This window comes from Trachypithecus francoisi, unplaced genomic scaffold (genome assembly GCF_009764315.1).
Source record: "Trachypithecus francoisi isolate TF-2019V2 unplaced genomic scaffold, Tfra_2.0 Lachesis_group10, whole genome shotgun sequence".
Lineage (NCBI taxonomy): Eukaryota > Metazoa > Chordata > Mammalia > Primates > Cercopithecidae > Trachypithecus > Trachypithecus francoisi.
In genome coordinates this window covers 37,442,580-37,458,807 of record NW_022681455.1, presented here as the reverse complement: position 1 = coordinate 37,458,807, position 16,228 = coordinate 37,442,580, and the positions used below count along the sequence as shown (strand labels likewise).

General features: G+C 44.5%; 2 protein-coding genes across 4 annotated transcripts in view; one reads left to right on the top strand and one right to left on the bottom strand.

Annotated features, from left to right (window-relative positions):
- Positions 1 to 13,786, bottom strand: part of CMTR1 (cap methyltransferase 1) — a 48,529-nt gene extending 34,743 nt beyond the window's left edge. For both annotated transcript variants that reach the window (XR_004438704.1, XM_033217028.1), the window contains exons 1-4: positions 13,625 to 13,786; positions 11,244 to 11,382; positions 2,851 to 3,002; positions 577 to 735 (exon numbers count right to left, since the gene is read on the bottom strand). Coding sequence is in view for 1 of the 2 variants with exons in the window: in XM_033217028.1 (XP_033072919.1) it covers positions 577 to 735; positions 2,851 to 3,002; positions 11,244 to 11,379 (447 nt within the window). In the remaining variant the exon portion in view is untranslated. The remainder of the gene's footprint in view (positions 1 to 576; positions 736 to 2,850; positions 3,003 to 11,243; positions 11,383 to 13,624) is intronic.
- LOC117087155 lies at positions 13,762 to 14,717 on the top strand. 2 transcript variants are annotated; one of them, XM_033217032.1, is made up of 2 exons: positions 13,762 to 13,954; positions 14,075 to 14,717. In XM_033217032.1, exons 1-2 carry the CDS (start codon positions 13,799 to 13,801, stop codon positions 14,225 to 14,227), a joined length of 309 nt encoding a protein of 102 aa, XP_033072923.1. In that variant the 5' UTR covers positions 13,762 to 13,798; the 3' UTR covers positions 14,228 to 14,717. The 2 variants fall into 2 exon arrangements, 1 of the variants encoding a protein (XP_033072923.1); XR_004438706.1 differs by having other exon boundaries at positions 13,824 to 13,958.
- Positions 14,718 to 16,228: the final 1,511 nt, after the last annotated feature.

Here is a 16,228-nt window from a genome sequence, read left to right as displayed (position 1 = left end):
CTGTGCCATGAAAAGGGATAATGAGAGTTTCTTTGGATCTTCAGGGTGAAAACAAACTGGTACCCAAGTAAACAGACTACACCCATGGTAGAAAAGCAATGTGGCATAAAAAAGCACCCATTTGGAACCTGGATGGCATAAACCTGTGGAGGTACAAGGATCTTCTTAGAAGGCACCTACTCCAGTCACTCACACAGTGAGAGAGTAGGTGCTCCCTCGGCCTGCTTGAACACTTTCAGCAGAGAGAGCATACTGCCTCACAAGGTATCCTAGTCCACTAGTGGAGAGCTATAACTATTTATCAAAGTTTTTATGGAGCCAAACTCTGCCTTTCAAGCATCTTCTACCCATTGGTCTTAGACAGTCCTATAATGCAACAGGAAATCCACATCCCACCATATCTCCCCCAGCCTTCTGTTTTCCATTCTGGATATTCCCAGTACTTTCCATGTAAAAACTAATTCCACTTTGCTCGTACTGCCTCTGGAGATTTCTAGTTTGTTTATATGGCTTCTTAAAGCCATGCATCCAAAAACACAAGTGGCTTTTCCATTTCCTCCTCCCTTTAACACTTACCTCTGGCTCATCTCGCCAGTCCACGTTCAGTTCCTGGTCAAAGCCCCGGAGTGTCAGACCCAGGCCTCTTCGACCTTTCTGACTGGAAGCCTCAACGATGTCCTTCCGACCCTGGCTGTATTTACCCAATCCTTCACCTTCCCTGAAGCCCATCTTGGCCTGAAAAAGTAATGGAGCACAATTAATTAAGTCCAACAGACATTTTTTTTTTTTTTTTTTGAGACGGAGTCTGGCTCTGTCCCCCAGGCTGGAGTGCAGTGGCGCGATCTCGGCTCACTGCAAGCTCCACCTCCTGGGTTCACACCATCCTCCTGCCTCAACCTCCTGAGTAGCTGGGACTACAGGCGCCCACAACCACACCCGACTATTTTTTTTGTATTTTCAGTAGAGACGGGGTTTCACTGTGTTAGCCAGGATGGTCTCGATCTCCTGACCTCGTGAACCGCCCGCCTCGGCCTCCCAAAGTGCTGGGATTACTGGAGTGAGCCACCATGCCCGGCCCCAACAGACATTTATTTAACCCCATCACATGCCAGACAGTGTGCTAAATCCTAAGAAATAAAGACGAGTAAGGTCTAAAGTTTGTCTTAGCCTAATGAAGAAAAGAAGCATAAATAAATAACTACAGTATAACTGTGGGTCCAGTGGCTGGCTGTTCTGGAGGTTAAAGTCTATGGCAACCAGAAACTGGATAAATGAGAAGGGACCTCATAGCCGTAATTAAAAGCACCCAGAGTAGTTAATGAATCTTATTGGACATCTGCTAATTTGTCTGATTAAGTGAGAAATAGATCTAGAGTAGAGGTGATAAAGAGAACATAATTTAAAATGGAACCACTTCAAGTAACTTGTACCTTACCCTTATCCAGTCAAACCGCCTTACTAGGCAAGGATAACTGGCTTTGCAGGAGCCCACTTAAGAGATTAAAAACTGGCCTTATATAAAAGTGAGGTATGGGAGGTGCTATAATACCCTGGGACAGAAACAGTTATTTAAATGCCACAACTATCTATAAGTTCTTACTAAACTTTAGAGTTACTGGGCCCAGGTATATACCCAAAGATTAGAGACTTGAATCCCAAACCCCACAGACTCCTGCCTAATAAAAAAAACTCCAATCCTAACAAGATCTAAATTTCCCTGGAGGGTCTGTATTCCCTCTGAAAGGGGAATTACCAGCTAAAGAGCTGAATGGAATTCCTATGGTAGCCACAAATATTTCTCTCAGGTCAAACAGGCTAACTGAGTCACAAGCCTTTCCATCTTTAACTTCCCCAAATCTTATGCCTTGCAAACTAGAATCCTGACCTATGGCTTTAGCAGTGACAATTCTCATTCTTAAATGAATCCAAGAGAAAATGGAGGGGTCAACTATAGTATTTCTTTCTTTTTTTTTTTTGAGACGGAGTCTCACTTTGTTAATCAGGCTGGACTGCAGTGGCGCGATCTCAGCTCACTGCAACCTCCACCTCTCGGGTTCAAGCGATTCTCCTGACTCAGCCTCCTGAGGAGCTAGGATTACAGGCACCTGCCACCATGCCTGGCTAATTTTTCTGTATTTTTAGTAGAGACGGGGTTTCACCATGTTGGCCAGGCTGGTCTCGAACTCCTGACCTCAAGTTGATCCGCCTGCCTCAGCCTCCCAAAGTGCTGGGATTATAGACGTGAGCCACTGCGCCTGGCCCAATTATAATATTTCTAAAGCTAGACAGAAGGTAAACTTGGATTTCTCTAACGTTTGCACATACACTAAGGAATATGAGCAGGTCTTCCTAGTCACATTCTCCTTGTGATATATCAATTTGGTATGAAAGCTGGGAAAAATAATTGGGCCTTCTTTCAGAAAAAGAATAAATGGAATACTTCCATTTATTTTAGGCATCTGGGAGTGAACAGGATTTTAGTCATTTCTTTTGACACCACTCACTAGAGCAAATATTCACAGCATGAAGCTTCTTCACCCACTGACAAACATCCATGTTTAGGGAAGTATATTCACATGCTAATAACAAGAATTCATTACTATGGATATGAAAAGGTGATCCAGTCCAGACAGGACAGCAGAAACAGGCCTAAGTAGTCACTGCCCATAGATGATACAAACATGATAGATACTTCTATCAAGAAGTGGGTCACACTCTGCTAAATTTCAGTAGCTGATAAGCAAAGGAAAAACCTATGGCCAAATTTTTCTTCTTTTCATACCAATACAAACTGCCCTTCTTTCACTCTGCTGGTGGGGCTTGAGAAACCCAACCCAACTGCTGACATACCATAAGCTTCTGGGAGACGCTATTATACATGGAATAGCGAGAAGAAGTTCCCTCCACAAGGGAGTCTGCTTTGAATGCATCATCAAAAGAGTCAGAGCTGTGTTGTTTCCCCTCGGTCTCACTATCAGACCCACTAAGGCTTGTAGTAGATGCTGAAAAAGAAAAAGGAAAATGTTTAGGTAGGTTTATGGCACAAAATAGCCTCCAGAAGTCCAAGTTTCATTTATTCAATTACTGTTCAGTATACACAACACACACATAAAGTTCATTAAATGACCTAAGGTCAAATCTATTCTCTACCTCTTACTAGCCAGGTAATCTTGGGCAAGTCACTACTGAAAGTTCCTAATGGACTTGACACAATGGGGGCTCAAAAATAACAGTTTTCCTTCCCCACCCTTTCAATTTCCTCCACTACAAAACTGGGATGGTAATACCTGCTTCACAGGATTGTTTAAAGATTAAATGAAATAATGTATTTGCAAATACGTTGTTGGCTAGGCATGGTGGCTCACGCATAATCACAACACTCCAGGAGGCTGAGGTGGGCAGATGACATGAGGTCAAGAGTTCAAGATCAGCCTGGTCAACATGGTGAAACCCTATCTCTACTGAAAATACAAAAATTAGCCGGGTGTGGTAGTGTGTGCCTATAATCCAAGCTACTTGGGAGGCTGAGGCAGGAGAATTGCTTGAACCCAAGAGGCAGAGGCTGCAGTGAGCCGAAATTGTGCCACTGTACTCCAGTCTGGGCAAAAACAGTGAGACTCCATCTCAAAAAAAAAAAAAAAAAAAAAGAAGTACATTGTCAAATATAAAGTGTATTTACTGAAGATATGATTGTTATTTCTGCCGCTGGTGGTTATTATTTGAACATCAGTATCCAAACATTGATGCCTGATTCCATTTTCAACAATTCCATTATAAGGCTAACATTTTTATTTCTTATAATTGCAAAAAGAACTTTTGGAAGGAACGATATACAAGAAGACCAATAAAAGTGATTACTCACACATTCAGGGTTTAGCACTTGGAGGCAGAATACCAAAACAATTACTTGGAACTAGTGAAAGCGAAAGTGAAACTTGACTTACATTTTTGTACCACGAAAGTTTACACTGGCTATCTTTTTATATTTTTTGACTTACGAACCATGTGAACATATTATCTATTAAAATCTAAAATAAACATGAAAATACCAACTTAGCAATGTGGCATAATTTCTTTGAAGAAGGGACACCACTCAGAAAGGGTGTTGATTCAAAACTTGGCTACTTGTGAGTAGTGAGGGACAGTCACAGAAGGCAGCATGTAAAACATTTTTTAATAGACCCGAGGTGGTCACTATTCAGGTATTTCTAAATTGAAGAATACATTATAATTCTGAAGCCAATCTTCACTGATCCATCCATTTCCCTATCAGAACCAAAACCTGTTAAGGGTTGACATTCAAGAAGAACAAAGCTTTCCCCAGCACTCTAGGCCTAACTGATTATCCCCTCCACTGTGCTCCATCCAGTAGTACCAGTGCCATTGGCACAGCACTCATCATATTGCGTTAGAGCCAGTTATTGTTTGCCACCTGCTGGCCCCACTGGACAGGGTCACTCCTGGAGGGCAGGAACTGTGTCACAGTCTGTACCCAACACCTGGACTGAGGTTTTCCATTTAATAGAAATTAATTAAATGATTACCGTAGTAAATGTAAAGATGTGTCAGCCAAGTGTCACTTTCCTAAGGACCTACAGAGTATATGACTCCTTAAGACATTTTCTCTTACAAATAGTGCAAGCTGTTCAGGTATTAAAAGTTTAAGGATGAGAATGGGATCTCTGTATCTTAACAGAGAATGGAGCCCTCCTGGGGTTATGATTTAGCTTCTCCACCAGTAGGGAATTAGGACATCTGTCATAGTTCAGAACACTGATACTGTTTAAAAGATCAGACTACTATACTGGTTCAGCACCTATTCTATAAAAGACATGCTACATATAATGGGGTACTGTGCAAAAGTAACAACCCTCAGAGAGCTTAAAAATCTAACAGGTAAGATAAACATGCATTTTCAAGGATATAACATTTTACAAAAGAAAGAAAAGACAGGTGAACATGCGTGAAATAATAAAAACCAAAATTCTGGCTCCTAATAAGTTAGCAAGGAGAAATTTTGGTTGAGAATGTCCCTGTATGAGAGGCACAAAATTCTGCCCTTCCCTTTAAGGTGGCTGTCCAATTCTCTTAATCGAGTTGACTTGCTTACATGAACCAATCTGGCAAACGCCACAGAGTGCCAGAGTGTGCCACTCAGAAAACCCAGACCATTAAGAATGAGTAACCATGGAAACCGAGAGGTGAACTCATATTTCTTTTGTTTTGCATTTTCCTGCATTTTCTGCATTTGTGAGACACAAGAATGTATTAGTTTGAAAATTAGGGGCCAGGCACGGTGGCTCACGCCTGTAATCCCAACACTTTGGGAGGCCAAGGTGGGAGGGTCACCTGAGGTCAGGAGTTCAAGACCAGCCTGACCAAAACGGAGAAACCCCATCTCTACTTAAAATATAAAATTAGCCAGGCGTGGTGGCACATGCCTGTAATCCCAGCTACTCGGGAGGCTGAGGTAGGAGATTCACTTGAACACAGGAGGTGGAGATTGTGGTAAGCAGAGACCGAGCCATCACACTCCACCCTGGGCAACAAGAGCTAAACTCTGTCTCAAAAGAAAAAAGAAAAAAATTTAGGGTAAAAGAAAGCTATAAATAAATACATTACCATTCCAAGCCTTGGGAAGAGGTTGGTTCCTTTCCAGAGAAATCTTCCAAGAGCAGCAAATCTGAGTGGAAAGGCCTTCTAAATGGCTCAAGACTGTTCTAGGGCCTCTCGTCTATTCTCCCACGCAGAGGAGAGAGATGCACTCTGCAACAGAGTGCCCACATGCTAAAGAACTGCACTTCCAAAGGTGTAGATTCTCTTCACCAGTTGCTTTCATGCCTTCAACCTGTACTGCTTAATACAGAAACAGGTGGTACCAGGAATGTGGGCAGCTCCCTAAGCACAGCCCTAAAGTTCCTCTTGGGCAACCCAGGGATCCAGGGCCCTGACTAATCACAAGCTACAATGCTAAATCAGTTGCTATTCCTTTCACCAGCAATCTGGACATTCATAGGTCTACCTATGAAAAAGTCTGCCGGGTGCGGTGGCTCAAGCCTGTAATCCCAGCACTTTGGGAGGCCGAGACGGGCGGATCACGAGGTCAGGAGATCGAGACCGTCCTGGCTAACATGGTGAAACCCCGTCTCCACTAAAAAAATACAAAAAATTAGCTGGGCGAGGTGGCGGGCGCCTGTAGTCCCAGCTACTTGGGAGGCTGAGGCGAGAGAATGGTGTAAACCCAGGAGGCGGAGCTTGCAGTGAGCTGAGGTCCGGCCACTGCACTCCAGCCTGGGCGACAGAGCGAGATTCCGTCTCAAAAAAAAAAAAAAAAAAAAAGAAAAAGTCTGAAAACCTGGTATCCTCCTCAAAGGAGACTGTGGCCTTGCTCCAGCTCTAGAGAGTTGTCACGCTGTTAGACTTGCCTGAGGCCCCAACAATGAGCACAGAAATAGTGCAAATAACATTCCTGGGCACACAGGGTTCCTGCCACCCTAAGATCTCAAAGGCAGAGCTTTTGTTTCCTTCTGTCTTCAGCATATCTCTGGGCAAAAACAAAAGGGAGAACCAAATTTGAGTGGAAGGCTCACTAAGCAAATCAGTGGTGACTCTGGTGTAAAATTCCAGTACCAGACTTTGGCACAAAGATTTTTCCCTCCTACTCTTCCTCCCAAGGTGTCACCTAATGTACATTGTCCTTTCCAGGTTCTAAGAGTGGGGTTAATGTGAGTAAAATATCACCCTACTAGGCAATTCCTTGTAAGATCAAGAAGTGTGCTAGATAAGCAAATAAGTCTTATTTTTTTATTTTATTCACGTGGTATAGGAGGCCACTTCTTAGCTTGACATGCTTTAGGCCAAAGTTCCCTAGATTATTCCTGATGTCCACAGACTGCCACAGCCACTACTCATTCTTACTCAGGGGCCTTTGAGGCTACTCTTTTCATATGAAAGGGAGACAACTGTCACTGCTGCAGCAGGAACTAAAGAGGAGACTTAGCTTCTCAAGACTGATAAAGAATTTAGCAAACAATGAGCAGATAATTTTGCAATGAGGTCATAAATTAATAGGAGTAATAAGGTCAGTCTATTAAACTCATTAGTTTCATTAAGAATTTGCCAAAGCTGGACAGCATTCCCATTTACCTCCCGGGGAACTCCCCTCCTAAAACCTACCAGAGAGCCCAAAACAGTATTTAGAGTTTTAAGATTTCTTCTCCACCTGATAGAAATCACTATTAAGTCATTACAAGGAAGAAAGATTCAACTTTACAGAGGGAACAGAGGTCTCCTGGCTGTTGGCAAAATTTTTCACATGGCAATACAGCAATGGGACAAACATGCCAAAATTAAAAATGGCAGTGACAAGCTGGGCACAGTGGTATGTGCCTGTAGTCCCAGCTACTTGGGAGGCTGAGGTAGGAAGACCACCTGAGCTCAAGAGTTCATGGTCAGTGTGGGCAACATAGTAAAACCCTGTCTCTAAAAACAGAAAAAGAATACATGTACTATGTTTAAAAAATGACAGTGACAACAAAGAGGGGCAGCTCCAACCACTAATGGCCAAGGTGAGCAGCACACAGATACAGAAAAATAAATTATGAATTTTAATAAACATCACATGCTGCTTAACAACCGTTGTGAAATAAACTCATTCCTGCTTAAAGACTCAATTTCTCCTTCATGCCAGACAAATGGTAACTTGTTAAAGCAATTTAAACAGATACCGATAAAGGAAGCTTTTGATTAAGGTCATGAATCTGGGCTGACAGGAAAGCGATGGTGTTTCAGGGCAAATAGCCTATTTAGGAAAGAATTAAACCTCGTGGAGAGGAAGGCGCCTTTAATGTGATACTGGTGAAGGAGCCCGGCAACTTCCAAAGGAACTCACTGCAGCAGGGCCAGGAGCCCACATCAGATGCACAGCTAAGGAGAGAAGGAGTTTTCTTAGGGTCTAGACCATAGTTTCCCTGTGAAAAACCACCAAAAAGAACAAAATGACCTCATCTGCCTCTCCTTCCCTCAAAAAGTTATTTGACAGCAAATTTGCAAGAATGTATTTACACTTGAAAATGCCTTCAAACTCCTTTGAAAATACTCAAAAGATCACATGATGCAACAGTGGCCCTGACAACAACATCCCTTTTCCTCTTTACTCTGGCCAGATGTCAGTCTTTGACCTGGCAATGTAGCTGCCATGTGAATAATGTAAAATAAACACACTGATTAAACTAAATAGATCTAATAATGAGTCATCACACTGATTTAGCAGACACAGACAGAAATAGCAACTACTATTTTGTTTTTCTAATTGTCCTCCCTAAAGAGTATTTTTCAATCATCCACTTGAACATTATGTTCAGGTAGAAGTGACTGCAGTAAATGGCAACACCCCTGCTTTAATAGAATGATTTGAATATGAAAGCTGCATATACATTTCAGGGGATATGTAGACAGCAAATCACCAGGGTATACCGTCCAGGGGACACCTAAGAGAATTTGATACAGAACACAGACGATATAAATGCTAAGTACTTAATGAAATGATCTTCTGCAGACTGGAGGAGACTGGCAAAATGAAAACTGTGATGCAAGTTAAGCTTCTTGGAAAAGATAGTATTGTTGCCTTTTATCAGTTCTATTCAGTAACTATTTACTGAGCTTTTGCTCCAGGCTAGGCATGGTGGGAAAAAAGGCACAGGGAGCAGTTCTGCTGATAAAGATACTGCCCTCAGTTTCTGTGTCAATGCAGAGCTGCCCCTTCCTAAAATAAATTAACCTAGGGAAATCTATAAATGTTGGTTTGCCTCTGCCTCCCATCTTATTTTCTGCAAATGAAAGGACCAAGTGGCACATATAAGGAACTGGACACCCCTGGATTTCCTTTTTTTTTTCTTTTTGAAACAGGATCTTGCTCTGATGCCCAGGCTGGAGTGTAGTGGCACAATCTTGGCTCAGTGCAACCTCTACCTCTTGGGTTCAAGTGATCCCTTCCACCTCAGCCTCCCGAGTAGCTGGCTCTACAGGCGCATGCCACCATGCCCAGCTAATATCTGCATTTCTTGTAGAGATGGGTTTTCACCATGTTCCCCAGGCTGGTCTCAAACTCCTGGGCTCAAGCAATCCACCCACCTCAACCCCCGAAAGTATTAGAATTACAGCATGCGCCATCATGCCCAGCCTGGATTTCCATTCTACACACACAACAGCAATAGTCAAGCCTGACTGAGTCATATAGTACCACTTCCAGAGAAGGAGCAAGAGTAATCTCAATTCAGTCACAAAAGTTTGAAGTTTAAATCAGAATGGTTTCCTTGAAGGATCCTTACCCTTATACACTTGTCTTCTTTTACCTGGGAGTTGTCCTTTCCTTACTTCAAAGAGATGTTATTTGAGAGCAAATGTCCCCCAAGATCCACTTAGAACCAGGTATCACTTGTTCCCCAGACATGCTCTTTTTCCCTTACAGGCCATTTCTCCCAATACCCCTATCCAAGGAGATTCTATCTTCACCAAGTTGCTCAAATTCCAGGTGAGAGGTAAAATTCCCTTTCCTCAAGAATCTCCAGAACCATCGCGTCCAATAAGTTCTTGCCTTCCTACTCAGGAACTTCAATTCCTACCTACCCTGGAATCTACTGTGACTTTAAAGCAGAGGTGTCCAATCTTTTGGCTTCCCTGGGCCACATTGGAGGAAGAATTGTCTTGGGCCACACATAAAATACACTAACAGCAGCTGATGAGCTTAAAAATAAATAAATAAATAAATAAATAAATAAAATCCCCAAAAAATATCATAATGTTTTAAGAAAGTTTACAAATTTGTGTTGGGTCCCATTCAAAGCCATTCGGGGCCACATCAGCCCACGGGTCGCAGGTTGGACAAGCTTGCTTTAAAGGTGTGAATACCTCCACACATAAAGTTGCAAGTGAGTCTCTTATCCAGCCTGGACTACAGCCACACCAGTGCTCCATTCACTGTACCACCTGTCAAGCTTCTTCTCTCTGGACCAGCTTCTCAGTAGCAGCTGATGAGTAACTGCCCTTCAATAAGCTTATCACTTGTGAATAAACTGTATTTCCTACTACCTTCGAAGGGTGCTTCACACCTTTTCAGTCACCAATCTGTTACGAAATTTCATTCCAGTTTCCCAGTGATCCAACAGAGGATCCAATATGCAAGCCTGCTGGTGTGCTGGGTTGAATATGGTATCCTCCCCAAAGCCTGTAAACGTGACCTAATTTAGAAATAGGATCTTTCCAGATTACATCAAATGTAATACTAGATTACAGTGGGCCATATCCAATGACTGATGTCCTTATAAGAAGAGGGAAATTTGGATACAGACACACACAGAGGAAAGATAGAGGCAGAGATTGGAGTTATGCTACCACAAGCCAAGGAACACCAAGGAATGCCAGCAGCCAGCAGAAGCTAGAAGTGGTAAGGAAGGTCTTCCCAAGAGCCTCTGAGGGAACATGGCCCCACCAATACTTTGATTTTGGACTATTAGCCTCCAGAACTATGAGAGAATAAATGTCTGTTGTTTTAGGTCACCCAGTTTGTAGTAATTTGTTACAGCAACCCTAGGAAACTAATACAGCTGGCAAGTCAAGGTAAACGCAAATTTACCTTGAGGTATTTGAGGCAAGCTCCCAGAAATTTTACCACTTTTCAGAAAGCATCTATGGAAACTGTGAAGAACCCTAAAAGGCAGGCAAAGCGAAATGCTAGTTTCAACCAGATTAGTGAAATCCTTCGACGCTTAATGCAAACAGTGAACACAGCAATGCTCCAGTACAGTTGGATGTTTCTGACCACGACTGCTGAAGGAATTGAGAAAACAGTATGCATGCAAAAAAGTGAAAATTAGCTCGATGACTGCAGCAAGAGGCCCTCCCTTACAAAAGAGCCCCAGGATCATTAACAGCTATTCAGGGCACAGAGCACTCAATGCTCACCACTACTTCTTCTAACTGGTTTAAGGCAGCAAGAGTGCCACCTACTGAAGGACAACCAACAGAAAGCAACTTCTGGAAAAATTACCATTTTTTATTTAAAACAAGTTTCCCCACTCTTAGTAGGAGAATGGCGGAAGGGAAAAGAGTCTATAGCCAACATCTCTCTGTAGAGTATTCTTAATTTTCCTCAAGGGACCAAGGACTATAGTCTGCTCCATCCAGACACTGTGTGTTCAAATAACCAGATGGCCAGTGGCCTCAGGCCACACAAGCACACGTACCTTTTGCTCCATGACTGACAGAGGAGGGAGGTTCATCGTCGGAAGTGGAGCTGAGGCTCAGAGCAAGCTCTGCAACTCTTTTTTTCTGTTTCTTGATGGGGGCAGTGCATTCTGGGTCAGTTCTCCTCTTCATCATTAACTGTAACCATAAATCCAGAGAGTCAGCTGCCCCTGGGTCAGCGCCACTCGGATCAGAGCAGGGATTCCAAAGTGTAAATCATCAATGGGATGAGATTTGGCAACTCTACACATCTTCCAGTGCCAGCACTTGAATAGCCTCTTCCTCAGAATGAGGTCTAGGAAGGATGCTGGCCAGGTGCTGGTTTTCAATAATAGCTGTTTTACTGGAAAATGTGGTGCTCACAGACTGAGACAGCTCTGGGCCACTGGTGTCACATAACAGAAAGTCCATGGATCAACTCCACAAGCCACTGGGGGAAAAAGCTTGGTACTTGTAGTTATTCTATACTTTTGATGCAATACTGGCCATGCATGACAATGTACACTGAAAATGAACTATAAAACCTAATAAATATTAACCAATATTTCCAAGGTGAAGGGACCATCCCAGAATGACTGTTTCATCAGCATTATTTTACCAGAACAATTAAGAAATTACATATCATAAAAATACTCGTTTTAGTTTACTACATAACATTTGAAAACATCAAAGAATTGGGAAAGTTTTTAAGCAGAGTAAGGAATGGAAGCAGTGAATGGCTTAAGACTGAGGAAACACAAGAGTGGGAAAGTTATTGGGACTGGAGGTAGTTATCCCATAGAACTGAGTTACAAAAACAACAATTTTAAGGACAGAAATCCACCTCCACAAAAAAGGATGGAAACCGGTTGGGAGTGGTGGCTCACCCCTACAATCCCAGCACTTTGGGAGAAGAGGTGGGCTGATCACCTGAGGTAAGGAGTTCAAGACTAGCCTGGCCAACATGGTGAAATCCCATCTCTACCAAAAAAACACAAAAATTAGCCAGGTGGTGGCACATGCCTGTAGTCCCAGCTACTCAGGAGAACGGCTTGAATGGCTGAGGCCGAGGTTGCAGCAAGCCGAGATCACGCCACTGCACTCCAGCCTGGGCGACAGAGCAAGACTCTGTCTCAAAAAAAGAAGAAAGAAAGAAAGGAAACAGGCACCATGCCACCATCAATCATCCATCCTCATGGTTAGGTACATGAGAGGTAAGCACAAGAAAAAAGAGATGGAATGAAGTGATTATGAAACCCTGAAATCTTAAGCAATGATCAAGTTAAAGAGCAAGCAAGAGTAGTGAATACAGTGTGGCTTACACACAACTGATTGGCTGTAGAGAACTCAGAAAAGAGGACTCAATAAAGGGTGGGCAACCGGCTGGGAAACAATCCATAGGGAAGGCAAGGTGCAGCAAGAAACTATTGAAACCCCAAAATGTCACTGATCCCCCCCAACCTCATAAAACCCTGGATTACATGTTTCAGTTCTCTCCAACTCAAGGAAGAGCCAATTAATCCAATGCACAATCGCCACCTTCCTGAGAAAGCAGCCTCTTACTAGACACAGGCAGGGGGTGTCCCAGGGAAGAACCGGAGACACTGAGCAAACAGAAAGCGAGACCAAGCTAAGCCACATTTCACTTTAAGCCTGTAGTCTTAAATACCCGCAAAAGGCCCCCAGGGTGAGCTAAAGGAAGGTTCATCACAGAACTTGCTTCTAGCCATTGCAAGCACCAAAAGCTTTTAATTCTTAAGTAACTCGGGGGGAGACTGGAAGTACAGCAAACTCAAAGCGGATTGTGTTGCATAGTTGTGTGAAAGGCAAGAGAGGCGGATGCTCCTCCTCAAACCACATCACCTTAGATTTGGGCCTTCCAAATCATCTCATCAAACCCTATCATCTTCCACTGGAAAAGACTGCAGCCGCAGAGGGGAAGGCCACACAGCTAACCAGTGCCAAGCTCAAGTGACCCACACAAGCCAGAAGAATGCTCTGGCAAGGAACTTCTAAGCGGAAGGCAAGTGGCCTGGTTCTACCTGCTGCTTCCGCACAGAAGGGGTTCAAATCCCCTCTGCAGTCTTCTCTCCCAGGGCCTCGGTTTGGCACTGCCACCCCTAATCACAGAGAGGAGAGAGAAGCTCCCATGTTCCCCGGCCAGTCCCTTCATTTGAAGATAACGTGAGCGTGTGAATGTGTGCGCAGAGACGTGTCAGCGGCAGCTCGGGCTCCAGGGAGCCGGCGTTGGGGGTGGGAGGAGGAGGGAAGACATAAGGGGCCAGAAGGCGAGGAGAGTCACGACCGCGGGTGGGGGGCCCAGGCGGCGGTGGAGGGGAGAAGGATGCTGAGCCCGCGCGCCCGCCCGCTCGCTCCCCCCGGGCCGCGCGTCGGCACTCACGCTGAGGGGAAAGAGTGAGCTGCCGGGGAGCGGAGGGGGGTGGTCAGGCCGACACTGTCGCCGCCGCTGCCAGAGCCGCCGCCTCCTCCCTCAGTTTCGTTTCCCCACAAGCCAGCCCAGGTCCGCCAGCCGCGCCGTCGCGCTCGGGTCCAGTACTGCGGGCAGCGCAGCCTGATGACGTCACGGACAGCGCCGCACCCCGCTCCTCCCCCGGCCGGGTCCTGGCCCCGGGAAAGGCCGCTGGGGTTCTGGCCCGCTCCGCCCTTTAGCCTGGGAAGTCCAGGGGCGCCTGCGCGGAAAAGTCGCCGGGAAAAGGCTGCAAAAGCAAAAGTCAGTGAGTAGCACCTCCTCCGGCTCTGAGGAAGAGAAAACCAATACAAAAATTGTAAGTGCTAGGTGCCCTCACACGACCTCGTCTTACTTAATCTAATCATTACCTTCATTTTACAGACTAAGAACAAGTTCCGAGAGGCAGATGGTAACCTGGTTGAGGGCAAGAACCCAGTGTTCTTATTCCCTGCTGTATCCCCAACATCCAGCCTATGGGACATCTCAACAGATTTTGAACGAAGGACGGGAGAAAAGAAGGAATGCCGCCCATAGCATCTTACCATATGGACACAGATGGCTCTCCATCCCAAACCTCTCTTCTGATTTTCAGGCCATTATGGCCAAACGTCTGTTGGACATCCTCACTCAGTCACCTCAAACCCCATGAATTCAAATTTCACCTTATGTTCTCCCATCAGCTCACTTTTTTCCTGGGGAAGGGCGCTGCCATCCATCCTGTTGAGCCAGCTAGAAATCTGAGGAGTCTCCCTCTTCTGCATACGCCAAAGCTTCTCATACACTTAATTGAGTTTATCTCCTAATTGTCTTTCAAATCCATCCATTCACCCCCATCCCCATTGCCACGATTCATGCACTCACCCCGACTCAGCAGAATTTCTCCAGTAATCTCCAAACCCCCGTGACTGTCTCCAGTTGTGATCCCTCTAATGCGTTCTTCACAAAACCAAAGTGATTTTTTAAATTTTCAACATCTATGAAAAGAGAATTTAAAATTAATGAAACCTGATCCTGTCACAACCCATCAATGATTAAAATCCATCAATGATGTCCTATTGCTCTTAGAATAAAGCTAATGTCTTTAAAATGGCCTCCGATACCCTCCAGTATGACGCCTTCTTCAGGTATGCCTTGTACTGCTATCCCTTAGTTCTCCCCATGCTGACTCCTGAATTTATCAAACATGCCATGTCTCGGCCAGGCGCGGTGGCTCACGCCTGTAATCCCAGCACGCTGGGAGGCTGAGGCGGACGAATCACCTGAGGTCAGGTGTTCGAGAACCAGCCTGGCCAACATGATGAAACCCCGTCTCTACTGAAGATACAAAAAAAGTAACTGGGCGTGGTGGTGCGCGCCTGTAGTCTCAGTTACTCAGTAGGCTGAGTCAGGAGACTCGCTTGAACCTGGGAAGCGGAGGTTGCAGTGAGCAGAGATTGCGCTACTGCACTCCAGCCTGGGCAACAGGGCGAGGCTCCATCTCAAAAACAGAACAGAACAAAACAAAACATGCCATGTCTCTTAAGAGTTCAGCCCCCTGCCTGGATCATGCTTCTCCTCTTTGCTGGGCTAATGTCCATTTATCCCTCAGGACTCACTTTAGTGTCCTTATCTCGAAATATTTCCTGATGTCACAAGTCTAGGTTGGGAGCCCCACCTGTGAGCTCCTAAAGCATTCTGTCCCTCCACTATCAAAGCAGTTACCACAGTGTTGTGTAATGGCCTGCGGACTCATCTGCCTCCCCGACGCAGCTGTAAATTCTGTGCAGGAAAGATTGTCTGTCTGTATTAAATTCACAAGATTTAAGAGGCTGGTGGTCAGTGCTCAATAGATATTTACTGAATCTGTGGAAGTGTGGAATATGAATGAAGGTTGAGTAATATGTTCAAGGTTACAGAGCTAGGAAGCAGCAAACAGGTATTTACCTAGTTCTCTATGTTCTAAAGCTTAGTGTACTTCCTTCCACCTCACTAAGGCTTCTTAACATGCTCTGCGACATGAACACTTTTGGTAATCTTGTGGAGCTTATGGACCCGTTCTCAGAATAATTTGAAGGGTATAAAATAAGGTATAGGAAATGAGTTATATTGAAAAAGTTAACATATTTAGCAAATTTAATGATTTAATTTTTATGTAAAGCATTAAATAATGAGAGCATGCATTCAAAATATAGTCAAGTTAAAGTTAAATTTTATTTTTTTTTATTTTATTTTATTTTTTTTTTTTGAGACGGAGTCTTGCTCTGTCACCCAGGCTGGAGTGCAGTGGCCGGATCTCAGCTCACTGCATGCTCTGCCTCCCGGGTTTACGCCCTTCTCCTGCCTCAGCCTCCCAAGTAGCTGGGACTACAGGCGCCCGCCACCTCGCCCGGCTAGTTTTTTGTACTTTTTAGTAGAGACGGGGTTTCACCGTGTTAGCCAGGATAGTCTCGATCTCCTGACCTCTTGATCCGCCCGTCTCGGCCTCCCAAAGTGCTGGGATTACAGGCTTGAGCCACCGCGCCCGGCAAATTTTATTTTTTAATATATATGAGTATA

Coding starts and splice junctions, on each gene's coding strand:
- LOC117087155 (XM_033217032.1), top strand. CDS start 13,799: ATGACGTCACGGACAGCGCCGCACCCCGCTCCTCCCCCGGCCGGGTCC. Junction 13,955..14,074: donor AAAAGGCTGCAAAAGCAAAA/GTCAGTGAGTAG, acceptor TTCATTTTACAG/ACTAAGAACAAGTTCCGAGA.